Source organism: Micrasema longulum, unplaced genomic scaffold (genome assembly GCF_059751315.1).
Source record: "Micrasema longulum isolate JH-2025_06_02 unplaced genomic scaffold, ASM5975131v1 h1tg001641l, whole genome shotgun sequence".
In the NCBI taxonomy this organism is placed as follows: Eukaryota; Metazoa; Arthropoda; class Insecta; order Trichoptera; family Brachycentridae; genus Micrasema; species Micrasema longulum.
The window spans coordinates 873-28,492 of record NW_028278820.1 but is presented as its reverse complement, the minus strand read 5'-3'; the positions used below and the strand labels follow the sequence as shown (position 1 = coordinate 28,492).

Sequence of the window (27,620 nt, the reverse complement as noted above, 5' to 3'; positions counted from 1 at the left end):
TTTCTTTCACATAATTAGGCAAGCGGCAATGCGTGCGAGAGAAACAGCGTTACAAAAGCATACTATTTCTCCCAGCATGCAACTGGTGTCACGTGAGCGGTTGGAATTTTTACAAATGGCGGATTCCTAGAAAAATACGCTATCTCGGCGAGGTGTGTGTCTTGTTTATCTCCAGTTTTGAAATGAAAAAACTAAGCTAGTGGCGTTTGGGATTGTGAATTAGTGCTTCGCGAATCTTTTGGATGGTCAAGTGAGTAAAATCAACGCGTATTTGCGCCGGGTTCGGGTTTTGGCGGATGTACGGAAGCTCCGGTTGTCAAAATTCCAGGAAAAACTCAATACGCTCGATAAAGGTAGGCGCCTCGGGCCTGGCTGTCCTAGAAATGTGCGGTTCCCATGGAAACGTACAACAAAATCCCGGGGTTATGAATATCTTCAAAATACCTGCGTAACCTGCTCCAATCCTACATTTTCTCCGTAAAAAATACCAATGAAAACGCACGCCGATTCGCATTTTTTACGACACCAACTTCATTCCAATCGTCTACCTGGCCGAGATAACATTTAAAAAACGCAAAAAAACATCTTCAAATAATTTTAGTGGTCCGGAAAGCGTCATAGGCTAGTGTTTTGCTCCCAATCGTCGCGATTTGAATGACGTTTTTAAATTTTGAGGTTATTTAAAATATAAATGCAATCTTAACTGCATGAAAGAACTGAAAGATTTAAGAATGGGAGCAAAAATGAGTGCTATAACTGTTAACTGTATTCTGATGATGCCGCGCTTCTTGCTAGCAGCAAAGGAGACCCGCAATTCTTGGTAACAAAAGTCTACGATGTATGCAAGAAAAGCGATTTGCTTATGAATGTTGATAAATCGAAAGTGATGAAAATATAACTAAATGTGAGATCAGTGTGAACGGAGATATTCTGAATCAGGTAGAAGAATTTGTGTATCTGGGAAGTATGTTTACTAGGGATGGAAAGGAGGGTGAGTGCCGGGAACAAGGTGAACGGTGCGCTGAAATCTACGTTGGCAAAGAAATGTTTATCGCAGGAGGCTAAACTAGCAGTTCACAATGGAGTTTTAGTGTATGGGAGCGAAGTATGGAATTGGAAAAATAATAATGAAAGTAGGTTAAATGCTGTCGAGATGCGATCCGTCAGGCGAATGTGTGGTAAAACGATGTATGATAGGTGCACAAATGTCAAGATCCGGGAACTGTGGAAGGCTGAGACTTGCATTATCGACAGAATCAAGAAAGGGGCGCTGCGTCGGTTTGGACATGTAGACCGAATGGACAGCGAAAGAACGGCTGCAAGGATCTACGATGTGTATGTCGATGGATCCAGAAGACCGAGAAAGACAAAACCAAACAAACAAACAAACCATCACGCCGTTTCACCGTAGGGGTAGGCAGAGAGGATAGAACGTCATATCACTCTATCTTTGCATACAGACCTCGCTTCCTCTACATTCATACATCTTCTGATGCACGCACGCCGATTATTCCCACTTTTGACATGTCCGTCTTCAAGTATTTGATGGACTCGATCGTGCCATGTCTCTCTCGGTCTTCCTCGTTTTCTGCATCCATCGACATTTGCATCGTAGATCCTTGCAGCCGTTCTTTCGCTGTCCATTCGCTCTACATGTCCGAACCGACGCAGCACCCCTTTCTTGATTCTGTCAATAATGCGTGTCTCGGCCTTACACACTTCACGGATCTCGACATTTGTGCACCTGTCATACGTCGTTTTACCACACATTCGCCCGGGGGATCGCATTTCGACAGCATTCAACCTACTTTCGTCATTATTTTTCCAATTCCATACTTCGCTCCCATACATCAGAGTTGGAACTAGAACTCTCTGTGAACTGCTAAGGCTAAGTGTCTAAGTACCTAATTGGTGTTTTCGCTGACAACATTGACAAAGTATCCCACATATGGTTGAAATTGCGTGTAAAAAATCCAAGCTTTGTGAACTCAGTAAGCCCAGCCTCGGCACCTCATTACAATTTACAACATCTTTTGTAGTTTATGAACGCATGAACAAAATGACTCGCCTACAGTCTGTATTAAATGCCGCAGCGAGAATTATTTTCGGAATCTCCAAGTTCAGTCGTATCACTCCACTTCTTCGGGAATCACACGGCCTTCGTTTTCCACAGAGGGTCGAATACAAACTCTGTTGGCTTATGCATAAATCACCGCACAACTCTGCTCCGAAATATCTAAGGGAACTCTGCATTCCAGATGATGCTAGCTGACAGGCGTCTCACGCGTAGATCAGCTACGTCCACGGCGGTTCTGTATTATGCATCCCCCCGGACGCAGACAAAAATAATGAATTAATTTGTCGAACCCGCTATATGTTCTATTTCTAGTACTTCTTTATAAACACGTTTGCTAAGTGTCGACAGATGTAGAACACGTTGCTTACAAAATGTGTATCAACTGTTTCATGTATGAAAATCCAATCATATACGACTGCTCACTGAACGATGAAATATTATCATCTGTGTCTAGTATACGAGATTTGGGTATTACACTTGACACTAAACTTTCTTTTACAATTCATATTGAACATGTTATCAATAAATCCTTAAAACTTCTTGGGTTTATTAACAGAAGCACAGCTGACTTCAAAAATATCAATACCCTTAAAACTCTCTTCTGTTCCCTAGTTCGCCCGCACCTAGAATATTCCTCTGTTATCTGGTCTCCATATTATTATTTTATTTTTTTATTTTATTTATTTCTTAAGTTAGCTTATATTAAAACTAATATAAACTATTATGTACATTTACATCATCTATATATATTTACATTTCCTTACAGTAACTTATACATTTATTTTTAAATTCTTTCAGACACTTTTCATTCTTCATACATTCAGGCATCTCATCATACATTTTTAAACCCTTGATGTATCAAACAATTTTGCGACTCAGCTCTTTTCAATAATGGTAGTCTTATTTTATCCTTTTGTCTAGTAGCATATTCATGACAATTTTTGTTTAAGACAACTTTATCCTTAAAATATTTTGGTAATTTATCGTGAAAGAATTTATGTATAAATATCAACATATTAAATTTAAGTCTCCTTCTTACAGATAACCATTTTAGTTCATCTCTCATTTTTTTTACATTGCTATATTTATTTTTCTTAATTCTCATCGCTTTATTTTGTAAAATTTCTAGTTTATTTAAATTTCCTTCGTTTGCTAAAAATAATATTGTTGAGCAGTAATCTATATGTGGAAGAATGATTGTTTTGTAAATTAGTTCTGCAGTATCTTTATTTAATTTATTTCTCAATCTACTAAGGAAAAATATTTTTTTTGATATTTTTTTTTTAACGTGTTCAAAATTTGCATTCAATGTCAATTTTGAATCAAGTATTATCCCCAAATATTTCATTTCATTAACCTTTTCTATGGTTTCATTATCAATAAGTACATTCATCCTTGGGTTTGGCTTTTTCCTTCCTAACTCCATGTATTTTGTTTTTCCAACATTAAGCTGATGATGTTCACATCAAAAATATTGAATCAGTTCAACATCGATTTTTAAGAAAGATAGGCTAGAGGTTGGGCTTATCCGGAGACCAATATACGTATAATGAGTTAGAAACTACCTTAAATATATCTTCTCTTCAAGACCATCAAAATAAATCCGACCTTCTAGTCCTGTTTAAAATTCTCAACTCACTCTTTGATGCGCCTGAACTACTGAGCTCAATAAAATTAAATATCCCAACTAGAAACCTCAGACAAAACTTACTCTTTCATACCGATAACCATAGAACTAACTATGGTTTTCATTCCCCTATGCCCAGAATTCTCAGGTCTGCCAACAAACATACCCGTCTTGGCTTCTGTGATAATAAGTTGTCTTCTTCCAAACGATCACTGAATCAAATTCAATTATAAACACCTCTCTCCCGCTTCCACTCCCACCGAGTCTACTATACACCATTGTGTCTTTCTACTTTTTTATAATAATTTTCTATGTATAAATATGTCCTTAAAAATACCCATTCGGGGTATATATAAATAAAATAAATAATCATATTGGTCAACAATGTTTTAAGTATGTTCAAAAGTTTATAAACAGGCTGGATTTCAGTTATTTCGATCTTAATTTGTTGCAACTGAGAGGGAAAACATTATTGCGAAGGGAATATCGAAGCTTCTTGACACACTGTAACACGCACCATTCAACATGTTTAAACATCCGCATGTCGGCCTTGTGGCGTAATGGTGAGAGCGTTTGCCCACCATGCAAGAGGTCTCGGGTTCGATTCCCGACACGGTTGATAAAAACAAAATATTTATTTAAAAGGGTGTTTTTACACTAGAATTTTTCGTCGTCCCTGGACAGGTAATGAATAAAATGACTCGCCTACAGTCTGTATTGAATGCCGCAGCGAGACTTATTTTTGGAATCTCTGTTTGGGTATATTTAAGATAATAACATCATATCTGGTACACAAAAATATTTGATACATCAATTTCAGAAAAAGATAATAATAAATAAATTGTCTATGTTTTTATGAATGTATGTATGTGTATGCGCATGGGTGTATGTACGTGTGTATATATGTGTATGTCTGTATGTATATGAATCAAAATGTGTATCCGAATAAGTTTATATTTTGTTTGTCTGTGCTCTATATTAATTTGTTAACTTTTATAATATATTAAAATGTAATTGCCTAGCTTGGAACGGGGTATGTACCCTTGTTAGCTGGGCAAAGTGAACATGGAATTGTATTTTGATAAAGAGTGTGAATAAATAAATAAATAAATAATAATACACATCAAAAACAGAGAAAAAATTATATGGAAAAGACAGTTTTATTATGACATTAATAATTAGTTTCAAACAGTGCATTTAAGAACGTTTTAAAATGGATAATTGTCGTATTAAAAATGTCTACATCGCAAGTAAATTTGTTGGCTGAGGAATGTGAACGCGGAATTGAAGAGTGTCGTGCGTAGTGCATATATATAAAGATAATCACTTTGTAAAGCGCCCTTGAGGTATTATATTACAGTAATGGCCCTATATAAGGTATCCATAATAATAATAAAAATATATCTTTTCTTTTTTTTTTCTAGCGAGCAAAGTGAACTGACAGATCTCTGCCCTGGTGGCGCCCACATCGGCTGCCATTTCTACTTGACATTAATTCCTTCAGGAATTGTTTCTAACATTACGAAATAAGGTAATAAATAATGAAAAATTATCATTCAATTTTAGTGTCATATTCCCATTAAAGGGCTGGGCTACAAATGTATGAGAAAGCATTTTAAATTATTACATTATCAACAATATTTTGAGTTTGTCCAAATTTTTGTAGACAAGGACTGGATTCAATTCCCTGGGGAGCTGTTTGTATTAAAATATTATAACAGAGATGAAGAACATTTAAGAGAAGGTAATATGGAAGTCTAGGCATCTACAGGGCTTATGACTTGTCAATGGCTGGTTTAAGTGGCCACTTTACACACTGTGTAACATTCACCATTCTGCCTATATTTGAACATCCATATTCCTTCAATTCTTTCATCTGTTGATATTTGTGAAGTTAAAGAGCTGAAACCTTTATTTATGCGGGTGAGATTCATCTAATTGAATTATTTCACCTACATACTAGGCAACGCCTGAAAATGTTATTTTTTCAATTTCTATACTTCTTCATGGACCAGGTAATTTATCAACAATATTTTGAGTTTGTCCAAATTTTTGTAGACAAGGACTGGATTCAACTCCCTGGGGAGCTCTTTATCTTAAAATATTACAACAGAGATGAAGAACATTTAAGAAGATTTAATGAAGAAGTATAGAAATTGAAAAAATAATATTTTCAGGCGTTCCCTAGTATGTAGGTGAAATAATTTAATTAGATGAATCTCACCCGCATAAATAAAGGTTTCAGCTCTTTAACTTCACAAACATCAACAGATGAAAGAATTGAAGGAATATGGATGCTCAAATATAGGCAGAATGGTGAATGTTACACAGTGTGTAAAGTGGCCACTTAAACCAGCCATTGACAGGTCATAAGCCCTGTAGATGCCTAGACTTCCATATTACCTTCTCTTAAATGTTCTTCATCTCTGTTGTAATATTTTGATTACATTATTACATGCAAACTTTTACCCGTGGCTTGGCTCGTGTGATAATAGCGAGAAATGAATTAATCAATTAGTTTTTCGATTCGCGTTAGATTCCCCGCATGGTTGAAATATTTATTTTATATTTAGGCCATGCCTTTGTGGGATTTTTTTGATCACTATTTTTACCTTAGAGTATATACATCTTAGAGTCCGTACTATTCCAAAGTTTGTGAGAATTTTTGAAAAGGGGGCGTGGTCGTTTGTTTAGTGAAGACGTTTTTCGTTTCCAGATGTTTATAAAACAGGGTTGTCACAAATCCACGACTTTAGGCGATTTTTTTAACAGAGATTGGTAGATGGCGTAGGGAAATTTTTTATTTTAATTTAGTAACAAGTTAACTAAAAACATTTTTAATAAATAAAAGTAAGCAAATGACATTGTTGGGCACATAAATGAATTTTATAAACAAATATGTAATTACACATAATAAACAAGTAAAACTGCAATAAAGTAAATTTATTGAACAATGTTTGATTATGTCCAAATGGTTGCAGACCGGCTGGATTTCCTCCCTAGGGAGTTGTTCACATTCAAATTTATTTCAACAGAGAGGGAAAACATTTTTGAGAAGGGAATATGGAAGTCTAGGCATTTACAGGGCTCATGACCTGTCATTGGCCGGTTTAAGTGGCCACTTTACACACTGTGCAACATTCACCATTCTGCCCATGTTTGAACATCCACATTTCCTCATCTCTTCCATCTGTTGACTTTTGTGAAGTAAAAGAGCTGAAACCTTTATCACGCAGGTGAGATTCATCCGGCTGAACCAAATCACCTACTAGGCAACGCCTGAAAACAATTTTCCAATTTTTATACTTCTTCTTGTACCAGGTAGTAATTCAACAATGTTTGATTATGTCCAAATGCTTGCAGACTGGCTGGATTTCCTCCCTAGGGAGTTGTTCATATTTAAATTTTTTTCAACATAGAGGGAAAACATTTTTGAGAAGGGAATATGGAAGTCTAGGCATTTACAGGGCTCATGACCTGTCATTGGCTGGTTTAAGTGGCCACTTTACACACTGTGTCACATTCATCATTCTGCCCATGTTTGAACATCCACATTTCCTCAACTCTTCCATCTGTTGACTTTTGTGAAGTATGATCTTCTTCGAATTCGAATCAGTCGGTTGCTCTGTTTCGACGTGAAAGAATAATTCATTTTACTAAAAAGAATTTTTGCATGGGAGAGATTTTTTCAGGATGAAAAATGGCTTATGACACTTGTCGCATCTCTTGCTATTTCTGTTCAAAAAATCACGTTGATCGGTTGCCTTGTTGCGATGTGAAGGACACACAAACAAACATACAATTGCTTTTATTTTTTTAAAAAAGGAGAATTTTTGCATTTTTATAATTAAAAATATTTCAATTTCGAAGTCATTTTCTTTGTCAGTTTTGATAGAGCGAAATTACGAGAGATATAACTAAATTCATTGAAACATAGGCAAGTCTTATGACCCGTCATTGGCTGGTTTATGTGGCCACTTTACACACTGCGTAACATTTGCCATTCTTCCTACGTCTGAACATCCGCATTTCCTCGACCCTCCCGCCTATTGACTTTTGCGAAGTAATAACTCCTCGTGCCTCGTCTGATTGTTCCGCAGGAAGGCCGGCAGTCATGTCGCTGTGGGCCAAGGCGCAGCAGCTGCCCCCCGAGAGTCTGCAGCAGATCCGGGCCATCTACGGGGAGCACTTCCCCATCGAGGTGCGCCACTTCATGGCCTCCTGGATCGAGGAGAACATGTGGTGAGTTACCCGGCCGTCTGTCTTTTTAATTAAGCTTTATTTTAAGGACTATAAGTCTTTAAGCGTTTAGTCTGAGATAAACATCGGAGCCGGACGGATGTCAGGCCGCTTCGTGTATTGTTGGTAAATCTGCGTACGAGCCGGAGTAGCGATTTAAATTATTTTGTTTCCACGGCAGGTCCGACATGGAAGTGGACAATCCCCAGCACGAGCAGTACATCGGCAACCTCGTGGCCGGCCTCATCCAGGAGCTGGAGCTGAAGGCGGCGTCGCTCAGCTCCGAGGACATGTTCCTGAACAAGATCAAGCTCATGGAGGCTGCCAAGATGTTCCGTCAGAGATACAGGTAATTAACAATGCTCGGAGTATGTACGAATGTTTGTAGACTGGATGGATTTCATTCGCTGAGGAGGTATTAAGATTTAAATCTATCGCAACAGAGAGGGATTTTTGAGATCTGTTGACTTTTGTGAAGTCAATATGAATAACTCCCTAGGGAGGAAATCCAGCCAGTCTGCAAGCATTTGGACATACTCGGACATTGTTGAAGCATACATGTCTTATTTATTTATTTAACTTTTTGTACATAATGTTATTTGTACATTGGCGGGCTTATTGCCAAATGGCAATTTCTTCCAACCAACCAATAAAATAAAAGTTTTATTTTTATAATTCAAGTTACAGAACATATTCAATAGAAAAAAAAAGAATAAAAATTTAAAGATATATAAAAATAGAAATAAACGTATTTGTTTATAAATTACCTTAAATCGAAACTATTACTCAATGGGAAAAAGGAAAAAAGAGGAAAGAGGAAAAAGGAAAGGAGGAGAGATTAAGGAAGAGAAAGGAGATGTTTCTTCAGACGTGATTTAAACAGAGATAATGTAGTAACATCTCTGGTGGTGGATGGGAGATGATTCCACAGTGGAGCCGCATGGACACTATGTGAGTTAGATAAGAAAGAGGAATTGTGTATGGGTAATAAGAAAGTGCCTTGAGAATGAGAACGAAGAGGTAAACCATGAACTGATAAGCGTTGAAATTTTTCACGGAGGTATATAGGAGCGTTAGGACTATGAAGTACATTGAACAGAAGTGAGAGGGAGTGATAGTCTCTCCGCTGTCTAATTTTGAGCCATTTCAGTTGCCTACGATAATCAGAAATGTGGTCATATTTCCTAAGACCAAAAATGTACCTTATGCATGTATTCTTATTGATGGATAATTGTGTTAAACACACTATAATAGGCTTGTTTTTGCGTTTTTATATCAATTTTCGGAAACAGAGTTTCATGATTGCATGAAATAACTGATAAAATCGATTTTACATTTTACATTTTTTTTTTTTTTACATTTTTTTTGCACCACAACAGGCCAGGAGGCCCAATTACAGTGGTGAATTACATCACAGAGCACCCAGGCTTGAGAAAAATCACATTTTAATTTTTGTGTTCTCACCGGGAATCGAACCCGGAACCTTACGTGCGTGAGTCAAGCATCTTGACCACTACACCACGGAGGTCGCCGATTTGATCAGTAATTTCCCATCGCTAATGACATTAGTTTGACAGCTGTCACTTTAATGAAGCTATATTTTCAAGACTACAGTGCTGTCTGCTTTGTAGATTTTTGTAACAAACAAACAATGATTTTCGCTAACAAACTTGAACGTTTTAAAATAGAAAACAGTTGTATAAAGAAACTTAATGTTTAAAAGAATATAAATTACTTAATACATTAGTAAATGCCTGTAATTAAAGAAAATGAATCAACTCTGCCATTCAAGAGAAGGTAATATAGAAGTCTAGGCATTTACAGGGCTTATGACCTGTCATTGGCTGGTTTAAGTGGCCACTTTACACACTTTGTTACACTCACCATTCTGCCCATATTTGAACATCTATATTCCTTCAATTCTTTCATCTGTTGATGTTTGTGAAGTTGAAGAGCTGAAACCTTCATTTATGCGGGTGAGATTCGTCTGATTGAATTATTTCACCTACATACTAGACTAGGCAACGCCTGAAAATGTTATTTTTTCAATTTCTATACTTCTTCATGGACCAGGTAATTTATCAACAATATTTTGAGTTTGTCCAAATTTTTGTAGACAAGGACTGGATTCAACTCCCTGGGGAGCTGTTTATATTAACATATTACAACAGAGATGGTAATTTAGAATTCTAGGCATCTACAGGGCTTATGATCTGTCAATGGCTGGTTTAAGTGGCCACTTTACACACTTTGTTACACTCACCATTCTGCCCATATTTGAACATCTATATTCCTTCAATTCTTTCATCTGTTGATGTTTGTGAAGTTGAAGAGCTGAAACCTTCATTTATGCGGGTGAGATTCATTTAATTGAATTATTTCACCTACAAACTAGGCAACGCCTGAAAATGAAATTTTTTCAATTTCTATTGTAGCTAACGCGCTACCGGCGTCGTGTTGTGGTTCCGCTGCAGTCACTAACGCACACGTCCCGATCCACTGGTTGTAAGGCAGCGGAGGCTAGGCGATCTTGTCTAACTCGTCAGGGCCGGAGATGTCCTCAGAAGGGCCTCTTATTTCAGGTTGAAGTTGCCGGTTCGCCGTGGTCAGGAATCCGTAGGGAGAGAAGTCCAAAATCCAAGTCCAGGGTGAAGCGAAGGTGTCAAGCGAAGTGAAGAAGAATCGAGTAGAAAGCCGGGTCGGGGAGAAGCGAGTAGAGATGAGTAAAAGCCAAACGTCAGAGAAGAAGTGTCATTTATTTTCATTTGTACACGTTATATACCGTTCGCACTACGTGCCCCACCATTCACCCCGCCGAGCGGGTCTAGCCGTCGTATGCCGCGCGGAGAGAGAGAGAGCGATAGAGAAGGCCGCACGCCCGCTCCATCCGTCTCCCTCCCTCCACGTATATAGGCACTACCCCCTCCAGTTCTCACGGCATTCTTGCGGCGGCAACGCAGCGCGAAACGATGCACATTCAAAAATATACTTAAAACTAATTTGTAACTAAATGCCTATTCTAAATGTCTCGGTATGGAAAAGGCCACCCCCGAAAGCGACAAATACTAGTCTTTATTGGAGGGGCAGCTCATTTCTAACACATACCGAGATCCCTAAGTCTAAACCTTTTAATATAGCGCAGGGGCGGTCCCTGCAAGGGCCGCTTTCCGTTTGACGTCCGTAACATCTATACTTCTTCATGGACCAGGTGGATTTATCAACATGTTTCTCAATAATGTTAATGTAAACTTAAGAATTTGATCCAGGATACGGCCCTACCCAATGCAGGGAGTACCGCTTTACCCAGCGTTGAACTACGGGGAGTTTTACTCAATTCTGGCCTTTCTCTTGACGCTCAAATTAGTAGAACGATAAGTTCATGCTTCTACCAGCAGAGACAAATTAAATGCATACGCAAAAATTTGCTGGTTGATGCCGCCCGTCAATTAATAAATGCGTTTGTAGTGTCTAGAGTCGATTATTATAATGGTATCTACGCAGGTCTACCAATGAACAAAATGACTCGCCTACAATCTGTATTGAATGCCGCAGCGAGACTCATTTTCGAAATCTCTAAGTTCAGTCATATCACTCCACTACTTCGGGAACTACACTGGCTGCGATTTCCACAGAGGGTCGAATACAAACTCTGTCGGCTTGTGTATAATTCACTGCGCAACTCTGCTCCGGAATATCTAAGGGAACTCTGCATTCCAGATGAACTAGCTGACAGGCGTCTACGCTTAGATCGGCTACGTCTACGGCGAGAGGAAAAGTCATTATACCTCTACGCAAACAGCGCACTAAATTCAGTGAACGCGCATTTGCGGTCGCAGGCCCTACGGCGTGGAATGCTCTCCCAGCAGAGGTGCGAGGCTGCGAAAGTGAAGTGATGTTTCGGAAAAAACTTAAAACTGTAATGTTTGAATAATTAATGATACACTAAGTTATCCCATGTTGGGTCATTATCAAGTACTGTTTATTATTGTTGTAAAAACACTTTGACTTTACACTTATGCACAGATCATATTTATCCAGACAAGTACCTACTCAGTGTTGCTATAATACATAACATACCTTTCCATTTAAGTTAGTAACAAGCTAACCATAATCTAATAACACAATAAACAAATAAAACAATAAATCATAACATAAATGTTCTTCATTTCATATAAATTTCCGGTGCCTCATTTCTTGGTAGTTTGTCACTACCTTGGGCTACCTCCGATTCTTCTATACTTCGCATTCTTTTCAATGCCTTCCCTGCTTGCATGTTTGCTTCTTCTGAGGTGCTTGGAATTCCTATAATATCTGCCCACCTCTCCTGCGGAGGGATCTCCACCATATCATCTTCCTCTTCTTCTTCTTCTCTACTATATTGAGGTTTAAATTCCTCCATTCTGGCATTTTCCTGGACCTCATTGTCTTCTCCATGTTTTAATTGATTTACATGCCTTCTTTGTGTGTCGCCATTATCTAGTTTTATTTCATAATTAGACGTACCAATAATTTTTGATATAACTCCTTTACTCCATTTATTAGACTTTCCGTACTGTCTGGCCCACACTTTTTCATTTACATTAAAATCACGTATTTCCACATTTTGATTATATTCTTTTTGGAATGTCTGTTTAGTAATATCTGCATGTGGATGAAACTTATCAAATCTTGTTCTAAATTGTCTTTTATTTAACATTTCTGCGGGTGTTTTCCCTGTGCTTGTATTTGGTGTCGTTCTCAAATTATATAATATTCGCGGCAACTTTACAGACCATGGTAAATTACTCATTTTTCTTAACTTTGATTTAAAGATTTGGACGTATCTCTCTGCTTGTCCATTCGTTGCTGGATGGTAAGGTGCTGTCTTCACATGTCTGATATTGTTCTCTTTTAGGAAGCTACCAAATACCTCCGATGTGAATGCTGTACCATTATCAGATACCAAAGTTTCTGGCAACCCTTGCGTTGCAAAAATATCCCTTAACGTAGCAATTACTGTATTACTTGATACGTCTTTAGCAATTTTAATTTCTGGCCATTTGCTGTAGGCATCTACCAAAATTAAAAACTGCCTACCTGCAAAAGGTCCAAAAAAGTCTATATGCAATCTTGCCCATGGTTTACTTGGTGTAATCCACTGATGTTTGATTGAGTTAGGTTGCTTTCCTTGCTCTTGACAAATATCACATCTGCCCGTTGTTTTCTCAATATCAGCGTCTAACCCTGGCCAATAGAAATAACTTCTTGCTATTGCTTTGGATATGACGATGCCATCGTGTGATTCATGTAATAATTTTAATAGATTGCTTCTCATTGACAATGGTATGATGACTCTACTACCATACAACAAGCAGTTTCTTTGAATAGATAATCCATCCCTTTTTTTATGATACACTTTGGCTTCCTGTTCAACGTTTTCTGGCCATCCTTTTAATACGTTATAATATACTTTTGATAGCACTTTATCCTTACGAGTGGCTTCCGCAATATCTCTACAATCGTATGGGAATGTTGTTGGAGTATCTTCCAAAAGTAAGACTTCTGCTGGATCTCCTGGTTCTTTTATTTCTTGTTCTACCGGCCATCTGCTTAAAGCATCCGCATTGCCAATCTTATTTCCCGGTCGATGCTCAATACAATAACTATAATTATTTAGAGTCAAAACCCATCTCAACATTCTAGGTGATAATACTTCTGGCATTCGTTTTTCTGCATTGAAAATACCTAACAAAGGCTTATGATCGGTTATTATTTTGAAATCTCTTCCATATAGAAATTGCTGAAACTTCTGTACCCCAAACATTATCGCCAATGCCTCTTTATCTATTTGAGCATATCTTCGTTCATGTATGTGCATCGTTCTAGATGCCATCATTATAGGCTTTTCATTTCCATCTGGCATCACATGTGACAAAATAGCTCCAACACCATATTCACTTGCATCACAGCACAATACCAAAGGCTTATTACTATCATAATGAACCAAGGTGCACTCTCCTGTTAATTTTTTTTTGGCTTCTTCAAATGCATTCTGTTCCTTTTTTGTCCACTTCCACTCCTTGTTGTTGTCTAACAATCTGTATAATGGCTCTAATGTATCTGATTTTTCTGGAATAAATCTTTCATAAAATGTATATAAACCTAAAAATGCTCTAAGTTCCTTAGTATTACGAGGTGTTGGTGCCACCTGTATACATTTTACTTTCTCTTCCGTTGGGTGTATTCCCTTATCATCAATTAGATATCCTAGATATTTAACTCTATTTGTTCCAAATAAACATTTTTTTTCATTAAGGTGCAGTCCATTCTGGTGTAGGATTTTCAACACTTTCTCCAACCTATGATTATGTTCATTCCAATCTTTTCCTGATATTAATATATCATCTAACATAACTGATACGCCCTCTATATTTGCTAGTGATGTGGACATTAATCTTTGAAATATGCCCGGACATGTTTTAACTCCAAAAGGTAACCTATGCATTGTAAATAGTCCCTTAGGTGTATTTAATGTTAACAATTTGGCTGTCTCATCATCCACTTCCACTTGCAAATATGCTCTATCTAAATCTAATTTTGTGAAGATTTTACCTCCCGCTATTGTTGATAATGCTTCATTTATTGTGGGTAAAGGATATGTATCTAAATTAGTTGCTTTGTTGATAGTACATCTATAATCCCCACATAATCTTATACTACCATCTTGTTTAACAATTGGTACTATGGGCGTCGCCCATTCTGAATATGTTATTGGTTTTAATATTCCATCTTCCGTCATTTTGTCTATTTCAGTATTAATTTTTTCTCTTAGCGCCAGTGGTGTGGGTCTACATTTCATGAATATGGGTGTAGACTTTCCTTCTAGTAATTGTATTGACACTTTCGGTCCCTTATACTTTCCCAATCCTTCATTAAACATATCTCTATACATTTTTTTTATATCTTCCAGAAGCAGTCTGTCTGTTGTGATATTGTGTATCTCATGAATTCCTTCAACTGTGATTCCCAAGTCTGCAAACCATGCTCGTCCAAGTAGACTCGGCCCACTTCCTTTTGCTACTAACAGAGTTAACATCTGTTTATTTCCATTATATTGGACTTCTACCAACATCTCTCCCATAATCTCTAATCTACTTTTCGTCCAGGTTTGGAGTTTGGCATTATTGGGCCTCAATTCAGGTCCTCTCTTTGGCCACAACTCTCGATAATATGTGTAACTTATGATGGATGCGCTAGCTCCTGAATCTACTTGCATATCCACCTTGACTCCGTTTATACCGAGTGTTACATAATATGGAGTCACCTTTGCACTCCCCCATGCATGATACACGCCACACATGTCATCGCCGTTTTCCTCTACATTATTATTATTATATTTATTTTTAAAACAAATTCTTTGTATGTGTCCTCTTTTCATACATAACCTGCAAATTGCCTCTTTGAAACGGCACTCGCCTCTATGTTTCTTTCCACAATGTTTACACTCATATATCTGCATATTATTTTTCTTATTCACACTTATTTTGTTTATTTCCATCGGCTCGCTATTATCTTCACTGCTCAAGGTTGAAAGATGTATTGTCTTCAAGCCCCTTTTTGCACTTTCAAAAGCTTGACAGATTTCTACTGCTCTTTCATAAGTTAATTTCTCTCTCGTTAATAAGTCTTGTTGCAAATTTTTGTCATTCACGCCGCAAACCAATCTATCTCTTAATGTCCTTTGTAAATCCATGAAATTACAATGCTTACTTATTTTTTTTAACTCTATAATGTAGGCATTTATTGACTCCTCAACTTTCTGTTGCCGGTTGTGAAATTTGTAAGATTGTATGATTTCGTTAGGCTCTTTATTGTAGTGTTTGTTTAATACATGCAGAATTTCTTCAAATGTAACTTCTCTGATGTTTTTAGGTAATATTAACGCTACTAACTGGTCGTAGGTTTCTTCTCCACAGTTTGCTAACAGGTTGGCCTTTTTGACATTTTCTTCTAGTATTTGATTTGCTTCCAGAGCAAAACAAAATCTGTCGATATAATGGCTCCAGGTTTTACCTGGGCCATATTCACTAAATCTTAGTGCCATTTTCCTCGTCGCCAATGTAATGTTTGAATAATTAATGATACACTAAGTTATCCCATGTTGGGTCATTATCAAGTACTGTTTATTATTGTTGTAAAAACACTTTGACTTTACACTTATGCACAGATCATATTTATCCAGACAAGTACCTACTCAGTGTTGCTATAATACATAACAAAACCCACTTGTTCTCTAAATCATTTGAATAAATCTGTAGCATGTGACAACAAAATAAATTGTTTTAGTTAAATTACAAATTTAAAAGCTTCAATTAAATTTATTTAACTATAGTATCACTATGTAAAGCGCCCTTGAGGTATAATATTACGAAAATGGCGCTATATAAGTTATCCATAATAATAATAAACAGATCCCCGATCCCCGGGAAGTTGAATCCAGTCCTTGTCTACAAAAATTTTGACAAACTCAAAATATTATTATTAAATATAATAAGTTACCTTACCAATTGTGAAGCGCCCTCGAGGTGATTCTTCACAAAAATGACGCTATATAAATCAGCCTAATATTATCAGCAGTTTCACTGTAATAAAATTGTTTTGTGAATGTTTTCAGTTCGAATCCGACGACTCTGTACAATTATGTGAAGCAGTGTTTGGCCACCGAGATGCGGTTCGTTCAGGGCGCTGGCAACGCCCTCGCGCAGTCCACGGCCACGGCCGAGGTAAATGTCATCATCATCATCATAATTTCATTTCCAGTAGGGCACTGAACTGGTACACCGATCGCAGCGTATCTTGATCATGTTTTGCTACATGAAGGTAAGACGACTAGTTCTGTGATTCAGGTACCAGTGTATTAGGAGCTATGAAATATTGTATTGTCCTTAAAATATATTTGATTAGATGACAATATAGCTTGATTAGTAAAGTGTTAATTTTTAATATTATGTTAATAAAATTAGTATAAAACCACTCACCGACTTATCTGTCGACGTAACCCGTCTCTTCGTCAGGACAACAACACTACACCAACATGCAAATACCACTACACACCTTCACCATAGTAGATTTGCAAAAATATAAAATCGACATGCAGGTTAGACACATGCTTCACTACGCCACCACCGAGGGTTGATGACTCATGAAACTAATATTTCAAAAGGATTAACAATCGGAAAAGGAGGAAAAGGGGAGGGGGAGGGTAGGGTGAGCATTACAATGAAATATCGAATAATGGACTATATTGGAAAGTTACTTGATTATTAATTAATGGGACATTATTTTTCAAAGCCTTGTAGTGTTGTTATCGATGAACAGTACTTCATTGTTTCTCAACCTACGAGTCGGAATATTGAATTTGACTTGTCCCAGTAATGATGGCACATCGATTATACCATTTAGTATGCCGAACATATATATGGAGTCAATATTAGTTCTACGTTTTTGTAGACTAGAAATATTTAACATAGACTCTATTTCAGAGTAAGAATAATTATCTCTCTCTAGTCCGAGCATCCACGCTATTTTTCGAAGCGAGCGATGTTGGACTGATTCAATGTGATTTATGCGATTGACATAGAATGGAGACCAGCCCACTATTCTAGGAGGCATATTCTAGAAGAGGGCGAACAGTCGAGCCATAAAGAGTTTTGATTGTACGGACATTAAAATCTTCTCCTTATATTGCTTTTTCAAATTTTAAAGATTACTCGCTATACTTGTTATTCCTTCTTTATTTTTTCTTTTTTCTCTGCTGCCATTGGCATGTTTTTATACTTTTAAACTACTTTTAATTACTTATATTATATATGTTAATAAAATCAATATATTGCTGCTCTTACTATAATGTGGCATTAATTTTGAAGATGTTTTTTAAATTGAGCTAAATTTAAATTTACTGTCTTATATTTCACTTAAAGATTCTTCTCATCGTTTCTTTGAATCCCTTAAAATAAATATGTGTTTATGTTTTTCCTTTTTTAAAAAAAAATGTTATTACTATTTTATTTTATTTTTACATCTGAGCATGTTTTTCATTCTTTATTTCCATTCTTAATTCTTAATTACTCTTACAAATTTTCTTCATTTTTAATATTATTTCCATTTGTAAATACTCACTACAAACTACAAACCTTAAAATATATTTTTTTCACTTAAATTTAAATTTTTAAACAACTTTCATTTATGTTTTCTTTTTCCTTCTCTTTTTTATACTTTCATAATTAACCTTACATTTAATTGCTGGTCCATTAGAATTAAGTCCAATTGTGTAAAATATTAAACTTTGTAACTGTACTGTATGTTTCCTGAATAAAAGAAAATAAAATAAAATTAGTAAAATCAGAGGATATTCTGTTAATGAAGCCAAGTAATTTCAGTGATTTATTGACTGTATTATCTATACGCTCGTTGTTTGTCAGTTTATAGTCCAAAACAACTCCTAAATCTCTGATGGACTTGACTACATCAATTTTGGAGTTTTCTAATAGGTACTCGAAGGAAATTGGTTGTTTTGTTCTATGAAATGACATTATTTTGCATTTTTTAATATTTAGTTCTAATTTATTGACTTTACACCATCGGTTAAAAGAGTGATGTTAGACTTACGACGAATACACACCTGCAGATGATCCAGCAAATGGAGTCGCTGCGCCAGCGCACCAAGGAGAGCGCCAACGAACTGCGGATCATGGAGCAGGAGCAAGAGGCCTTCGCTCTGCAGTATCACGAGTGCACCAAAGTAAACGGTCAGTATGTCATTTTTACCATACGACGAGGGTCGATTGATTCCGGCCACCCCCGACCAGCCCGGAGTCGACCAGTGGAGCTGGGATGGCATTCTGAATCTTCTCTACCGTCTAGAGAGTGTTCAATTTACAGATTTTTTTATTTTTTGCATGCGTTTACACTTTGCTTCATATCCGGCCACACTGATGGTTGAACGTCTAATAAATATGAACACGCGAAATCAAACAGGAAATTGTTGACACACTGTAGGGAAACTCAACTCGTCTGGGTCTTAATATTAATAAACAATATTTTGAGTTTGTCCAAATTTTTGTAGACAAGGACTGGATTCAGCTCCCTGGGGAGCTGTTTATATTAACATATTACAACAGAGATGAAGAACATTTAAGAGAAGGTAATATAGAAGTCCAGGCATCTACAGGGCTTATGACCTGTCAATGGCTGGTTTAAGTGGCCACTTTACACACTGTGTAACATTCACCATTCTGCCTATATTTGAACATCTATATTCCTTCAATTCTTTCATCTGTTGATGTTTGTGAAGTTAAAGAGCTGAAACCTTTATTTATGCGGGTGAGATTCATCTAATTGAATTATTTCACCCACATACTAGACTAGGCAACGCCTGAAAATATTATTTTTTCAATTCCTATACTTCTTCATGGACCAGGTAATTTATCAACAATATTTTGAGTTTGTCCAAATTTTTGTAGACAAGGACTGGATTCAACTCCCTGGGGAGCTGTTTATATTAACATATTACAACAGAGATGAAGAACATTTAAGATAAGGTAATATAGAAGTCTAGGCAACAACAAGGCTTATGACCTGTCAATGGCTGGTTTAACTGGCCACTTTACACACTGTGTAACATTCACCATTCTGCCCATATTGGAACATCTATATTCCTTCAATTCTTTCATCGGTTGATGTTTGTGAAGTTAAAGAGCTAAAACCTTTATTTATGCGGGTGAGATTCATCTAATTGAATTATTTCACCTACATACTAGACTAGGCAACGCCTGAAAATGTTATTTTTTCAATTTCTATACTTCTTCATGGACCAGGTAATTTATCAACAATATTTTGAGTTTGTCCAAATTTTTGTAACGCCCGAAAACAATTTTTCAATTTTTAATCTTCTTCTTGGACCAGTCGGTCTCATTACAATATTTGAGTTTATGGTGAATGTTACACAGTGTGTAAAGTGGCCGCTTAAACCAGCCAATGACAGGTCATAAGTCCTGTAAATGCCTAGACTTCCATGTTTCCTTATTTAAGGAATTCTCCATCCCTGTTGTAATTAGTTAATCTTAATGACTCCCGAGGGGGTGAAATCCAGTCTTTTGTCTACGAACATTTGGACAAACTCAAATATTGTAAGTACAGCTATATTTGTTTCACATTTGTTGTTAGTTAGTTAAAATACATCAAAAATACCTACTCGCGTTTTACAAGAAGGAAGTTTGACATCCGAAGTTACAATGTCGCATTCGATTGTCAATGTCGAGTGCTCTGGGGCACTCGAGATAAAGTCGATTGGTTTTCAATCGACTGCATTCGTATGGGTGGTTCAAGAATGCTGTCACTCGTCGAATTACGGAAGTCGCATACGATTCTAAAGCCGATTGAGTCCCGCAGAAGCCCCCTGGGGTGGAACTTATAAATCACAAAATAACTGTAGTTAATACTTAAACTTATTTGCTATCTAATTTCCAATTTTATAAATTTGCTTTTTATTTCGTTTTTAAAATATCACTTAAACTCTAAACTTCATTGTCAAATAAAAAAAAAATAAAAAAAAATGTAAATAGGGGCTAGATTTCTTATTGTCCATGCGCTCTGTAGCTGCAAGACGTGCTGTTATCTAGCTCATATATATCATAATTGTAATATATCATAATTGGAGACGAGGAACTAGAATCCCAACCGTCCATGCGCTCTGTAGCTGCAAGACGTGTTGGGATGTGTATTTATTGTACAGCGCCCTTGAGGTGATTTTCACAAAAATGGCGCTATATAAATTATCCAAACATTATTATTATTATTATTAAACTCCTTAACCTTTAAACACCCCCGCAGCGCACCTGCAACACCTGGCGGGCCAGCCTGCTAACCACCAGTCCAAGGATGTGGAAGCCAAGCTGAAAGGACAAAAGGAGAAACTGGAGCAGGTCCTGAACCAGAAGGTAATGGTGTTCATGTTTTCCATACATATCTTTACTCTACCCCTTCGTCTCTTCATAGTACAGTGTAGATATTTAGTCAATAGGGTATTATCACTCGGGAGGAATATCGGATTTAACCTACTCTACAAATAAAAGATTTTTTAAAGATTCTCCTAGTGTTTATATAAGCCCTTACAATGAATATTTTCACTCATTATTTTCATTTCGAAAATAAGGTCTTTTGAAAACGATCGTTTAGTAAGTTGGTAATAAATTTTGTCACAGAAGCTCACGGGTAATGCATTCATTTTAATTTTGGTAATGTCACAGGCCACAGATAGAAATGTGAGGAGAGTTGTCTATGCGTATTATCTTAAGCCCCCCCCCTTACTCACTCCACACTCCAGTTCCAGGCGCTGACAGATAAAAGTGAAAATAGATTACATCTCTTATCTCAAATAATTTTATGGTTTTCAACCCCTTCTAAATATTAATTTATTACTAAGCCAATGCTAAATTGATTTAATTCGCTTGTAATGAAATTTATTAAAAATAGCACTAATTTCCATTAGGTACTAAAGAACAGCTCGTTTTACGATGGTTAATATTTTTCCGCGAAACGACGCCCGAAGGCACGGTTACTATGTTCTTCCTAGGAAAGCCTACCATGTTCCAAGGACACCGATTACGGCCTGTTTTGCCTGCCTTGGGCATTACCTACGCGACAATATATTTATTTATTTATTTTTTTATTTTTATTTTTAAATCTTAAAGTAGGGCACACATATCATACATATTGTTATGTGTGTTCTAATAATAACATTGCAAATATATTTAATTTATAAATTGTTTATCACATATGTCTTGACCATTATTTTAAATTTTGATATGTTTTTTTCTTCATAAATATTTTTTTCCATTTCGTAATACTTTTTAATTGCTTTAAATAAAATGGAATTTTGTGACTTTGCCTTTTTCCTAAATGGAAGTCTAATTTTGTTCTTTTCTCTAGTATTGTGATCGTGTTCACGCTGGTTCCGATCAATTTTTTTCCAAAATTCTGTTTTTTTATTAGAGTTTATAATTTTATGAACAAATATCATTGTATTGTAAAATATTCTTTGTTTATATGTTAATAATTTCATTTCATTTACCATCGACTTTACCCTCGTGTATCTGTTTTTTTTCAAAATGATTCTAAAGGCTTTATTTTGTAATACAGTTAGTTTATCTATGTTTTCTTTGTTTGATAAAAATAAAATGCTACTATATTATGCTTACAACTATATATCATATGCTTATCCATAACACATCCCCCTGCAAGTAGTTCAATCCTATTTCAACATTATCTTGTATCCCTAAAATGTTTGAAGCTATAATTGCTAGCAAAATCACGCCCATGTTTAGGAATATACTGATCGATGAACAGCATGGATTTAGATCTGCCAGATCAACCACCTCGAACCTGGTAGATTATACCCAGGTTATTGTCGAAGCACTCGAAAATGGTCAGCAGATTGACGTTCTTTTTACAGATTTTTCTAAGGCATTTGACAAAGTAGATCATAAAATTCTAACTAACTAACTAACTAACCATCACGCCATTTCCCCAGAGGGGTAGGCAGAGAGGATAGAACGCCACACCACTCTGTCCTGGCACACTTCCTTTGCTTCCTTCACATTCATACATCTTCTCATGCACGCACGTCGATTATTCCGACTTTTCACATGACCACTTTCAAGAATTTGTTGTACTCGATCATGCCACGTCTTTCTCGGCCTTCCTCGACTTCTACAACCAGACACATTCGCATCATAAATCTTTTTAGCCGTTCTTTCATCATTCATTCGCTCCACATGACCGAACCATCGCAAAAGACCTTTCTTAATTTTGTCGATAATGCTTAACTCGGCCTTGCATTCTGCTCTAATTTCGACATTAGGGCACCTATCATACATTGTTTTTCCGCACATTCGCCTGAGGGATCGCATTTCAACAGCATTCAGTCTACTTTCGTCCCTTTTTTTCCAACTCCATGCTTCGCTTCCATACATTAGGGTTGGTACCAGAACTCCATTATGAACTGCTAATTTAGCCTCTTGCGATAGACACTTATTTGCTACGACAGACTTTAAGGCACCATTAACTCTGTTACCGGCACTAACCCTCCTTTCAATATCCTTGTCCATATTTCCATCTCTAGTAAACATACTACCCAGATATACAAATTCTTCGACCTGTTTCAAACTATCTCCATTTACTACAATCTTACATTCAGTCATAGTTACATTTCTTTTAAAGACCATGACGTTCGACTTTTGCACATTCATTAGCAAATCACTCTCCTTGCACACTTCGTAAACCTTTGTAACCGAGGATTGCAGTTCCTCTTCGCTGTCAGCTAGGAGGACTGCGTCATCGGCGTACAGAAGGCAACTGACAGTAAGATTACTCATTTTCGCTCCCACATCCATACTTTTCAATTCTCTCATACATTTATCCTTCTCATGTATAAATTACATGCCTTGGGAATAAGAGATCCATTACTATCATTTATTAAATCGCATCTAACTGGTAGGACGCAAAATGTTCGGATAAATAACTATTTATCAACCAGTGCTGATGTCACATCGGGTGTACCTCAGGGTGCTCATTTGGCACCCCTGCTTTTCAATTTGTTTATTAATGATGTTGCTAAATCGTTCTCTTACTCTCGTTTTTGGCTCTTCGCGGACGACAGCAAAATTCTCAAAATAATTCAAACTTTACAAGACTGCTTTCTTCTTCAATCGGACATTAACTCTTTTAACCGACGGTGTAAAGTCAATAAATTAGAACTAAATATTAAAAAATGCAAAATAATGTCATTTCATAGAACAAAACAACCCATTTCCTTCGAGTACCTATTAGAAAACTCCAAAATTGATGTAGTCAAGTCCATCGGAGATTTAGGAGTTGTTTGTAGAAATTGAAAAATAATATTTTCAGGCGTTGCCTAGTATGTAGGTGAAATAATTCAATTGGATGAATCTCACCCGCATCAATAAAGGTTTCAGCTCTTTAACTTCACAAACATCAACAGATGAAAGAACTGAAGGAATACAGATGTTCAAATATAGGCAGAATGGTGAATGTTACACAGTGTGTAAAGTGGCCACTTAAACCAGCCATTGACAGGTCATAAGCCCTGTAGATGCCTGGACTTCTATATTACCTTCTCTTAAATGTTCTAGATTTTAGTGCACCGTTCACATTTTTTATTTACCGTTTTGGGCAAACGCGGCGGCGCGCGGTTCAGCGTCTTTTGACAGATCGAATGAGTTTTGAAAAATTTTCATCGTAAAACCGGGGTTATGAAAAACGTTAATTGGGAGAATATTTGAATGAGAATGTGTGGAATAATATGGGACCTACACATTTTACCGGGAAAAATAAAAAATTGACGAACGTAAAAACGAGGTTTTGCTGTATTTAAATAGGCGTTTTTCTAGATATTATTCCAATATAATGTTGCGTCTCATAAAATGAAATAATACGGACCAAAATGGACACCAAGTCGTTGGAACAATAGGCATAATCCCCCAGTCTACACACGTGCGTTTCCAGAAATTCTCCAGCAGCCAGTGGGCCACATGGTGACGATATCTACCTACTGTCTACAAAAGATTCTCTTCGGACATCTATCTCCCTTTGTTAACCATGGAGTTGAAACAGTGCTTTATTTATGTAGTTTTTTATTGCTTAGTTCTTGGCATGAACACTTGACAAACTTACTACTATGCTCTATTTTTTATAAATTGATTGATATCATTCTAACTTTGCTAGAATTCCACTCGTCCATGCGCTTTGTAGCTGCACGATGATTGGTTATCTAGCTTTCATATACCAACTTAAAAATACCTAAATTTTATAAATGGGGTCTAGAATTCCAATCGTCTATGCGCTTAGTAGCTGCAAGACGTGTTTTAATCTTACTCCTTTTTATTATTCATATTATTTTTATTTTTTTTAGTATCATTAATACACTAAATTTATTTGTCAATTTTTAAAATGTGTAAATGGGGGCTAAATTTCTAACTGTCTATGCGCTCTGTAGCTGCAAGACGTCCTGTAATCTAGCTCCTATCTGTTATAATTTTTTATTGATCTTTATTGAAAACGAGGAACTAGAATCCCAAACGTCCATGCGCTCTGTAGCTGCAAGACGTACTGGGATATTTATTAATTGTACAGCGCCCTTGAGGTGATTTTCACAAAAATGGCGCTATATAAATTATCCAACTATATATATATATATATATATAATTTTTTTTTTTTCTAATTTACAATTTAGGTGGCGCACCTGCTTCAAGCACGCCTCGCTCTAGTGGACAAACTGAAGGACACCATCGAGGCCCTCAACAGCCTGCAGAGCAAGGTCCTTGACGAGGAGTTGATAAGGTACGGATTACCAACCAGCCCACAACTCTCCACTTGCACTTTAAATCTGCCCTTTGATAATTTTGAAAAAAATTTCAAACTTTGATACTTTCATAAAAACTATTGACAATATTTGATATTTTTTCAAAAGAAATTAAGCTTATTTATTTATTTACGGACATTGTCCATGTATACAATTTATTGGGTTTAAATATTTCAATAAAAGAATATATTACAACAGAGATGAAGAACATTTAAGAGAAGGTAATATAGAAGTCCAGGCATCTACAGGGCTTATGACCTGTCAATGGCTGGTTTAAGTGGCCACTTTACACACTGTGTAACATTCACCATTCTGCCTATATTTGAACATCTATACTCCTTCAATTCTTTCATCTGTTGATGTTTGTGAAGTTAAAGAGCTGAAACCTTTATTTATGCGGGTGAGATTCATCTAATTGAATTATTTCACCTACATACTAGGCAACGCCTGAAAATGTTATTTTTTCAATTTCTATACTTCTTCATGGACCGGGTGGATTTATCAACAATATTTTGAGTTTGTCCAAATTTTTGTAGACAAGGACTGCATTCAACTCCCTGGGGAGCTGTTTATATTAACATATTACAACAGAGATGAAGAACATTTAAGAGAAGGTAATATAGAAGTCTAGGCGTCTACAGGGCTTATGACCTTTCAATGGCTGGTTTAAGTGGCCACTTTACACACTGTGTAACATTCACCATTCTGCCTATATTTGTTGAATCCAGTCCTTGTCTACAAAAATTTGGACAAACTCAAAATATTGTTAGTAAAAGAATAGTTTAAAACATTAAAAAAAAGAAAAGATGCATTGAGTAACATAAGGGACATCGAGACAAGAACTGGACTATTTATTTTGTGCTCGTTTAAATCCTTGTAAACTTAAACCTAAAAAATCCAGATGATCTTGTCTCGAGTTACCGATGCGACGAAGACGGGTCATTGGAGAATTCAGGCCATAGTTTGTTCTATGCTGATCGATACTAAACAATGCGGGCTGTTGAGATACTAAAGTTTGGGCGTTAAAGCTAGGGTTTCCTAGGACAGCGGTGCCCGTATTTTAACGGCCGCAGTGAACGGTGATGCAGTGGACAGCCGTCGTAAAGGTGATTAGAGAGTGGTTTCCTAGGAAAACGGTGTTAAATGGTGTTGATAACACCGTTTTCCTAGAAAACCACTCTCTAATCACCTTTACGACGGCTGTCCACTGCATCACCGTTCACTGCGGCCGTTAAAATACGGGCACCGCTGTCCTAGGAAACCCTAGCTTTACAGAGCTTGTGTTCTGACATCAGCGGCGCTATTCTGAATCATCTCTACCCCCTCTGGCTGCGCCGCGGTGCCTGTCTGTGTATAAAATCAAAATGTAAGCTTTGTTTGTATTTTTCAGGTGGAAACGTGAACAGCAATTGGCCGGGAACGGAGCCGCGTTCAACGCAAATTTGGACACCATTCAAGAGTGGTGAGTTTGGGAATGTTTTCGAATCGTCTAAAATGAAGAAAAATGTTAGATTCTGTATTCTCACACCATCCGATAAAAATTCTTATAAGCCAAGAGTCATGCGGAGACCCGTGGAGCGAGCGATGCCGGGGGTCGAGTCTCGGAGACAAAATTAAGAATGAAAATTTTTGCACGTTGACTATCTGGAAAACAACAAATTTTAGTAGCATTAATATTATGTATCTTTTTTGGGTGATACCGTGTATGTTGGATTTGATCCGACGTTTCGGCTACCATTGCAGGAGGCATCTTCAGGGAAAACTGTGTGTTTTATAGAGAAATGTATGTGTTTATGTACTAGTAATTTGTACCGTGTCGCAGTCGGCAGTAGGCAGGTGGGAAGTGAACAATATTGTGGGTACAAAGGATGTAAAAGTTGTGACAATACTTGAACAATGCATACCCACATAATTTGTAACCAATAGTTATATAATTTAAAACCATAAAAATCTAAATATTGAATATAGTGCATTTTCTATCTTATTTGTAATTTGTGATAATACCCTATTCATCGTGCAGTCAGTAACTCCTCGTAACTCCTCCACAGGTGCGAGTCCCTGGCCGAGGTGATCTGGTCGTGCCGGCAGCAGGTCCGCGAGGCGGAGCGGCTGCGGCAGCGCCTCGCCCTCGAGCCGCCCGGCGTTCCCGACCTCCTGCCGACCCTGGGCAGCCGCGCCACGCAGCTGCTGTCCACGCTCGTCACCTCCACCTTCGTCATCGAGAAGCAGCCGCCGCAGGTCATGAAGACCAACACCAG

At 37.0% G+C, this 27,620-nt stretch overlaps 2 protein-coding genes across 2 annotated transcripts in view; one reads left to right on the top strand and one right to left on the bottom strand.

Moving 5' to 3' along the window:
* Positions 1-7,820, bottom strand: part of LOC148274486 (uncharacterized) — an 83,647-nt gene extending 75,827 nt beyond the window's left edge. The window contains exon 1 of the mRNA XM_088237038.1: positions 7,743-7,820. Within this exon, the coding sequence (XP_088093164.1) occupies positions 7,743-7,820 (78 nt within the window). The remainder of the gene's footprint in view (positions 1-7,742) is intronic.
* Positions 85-27,620, top strand: Stat92E (Signal transducer and transcription activator Stat92E; the record flags this gene model as incomplete). The annotated part of the gene is made up of 10 exons (XM_088237037.1): positions 85-250; positions 5,129-5,235; positions 7,805-7,946; positions 8,125-8,292; positions 16,597-16,705; positions 18,610-18,730; positions 20,814-20,920; positions 25,234-25,340; positions 26,753-26,824; positions 27,411-27,620. Coding segments are annotated over exons 3-10 (1,022 nt in total), but the record flags the coding sequence as incomplete, so codon positions are not given.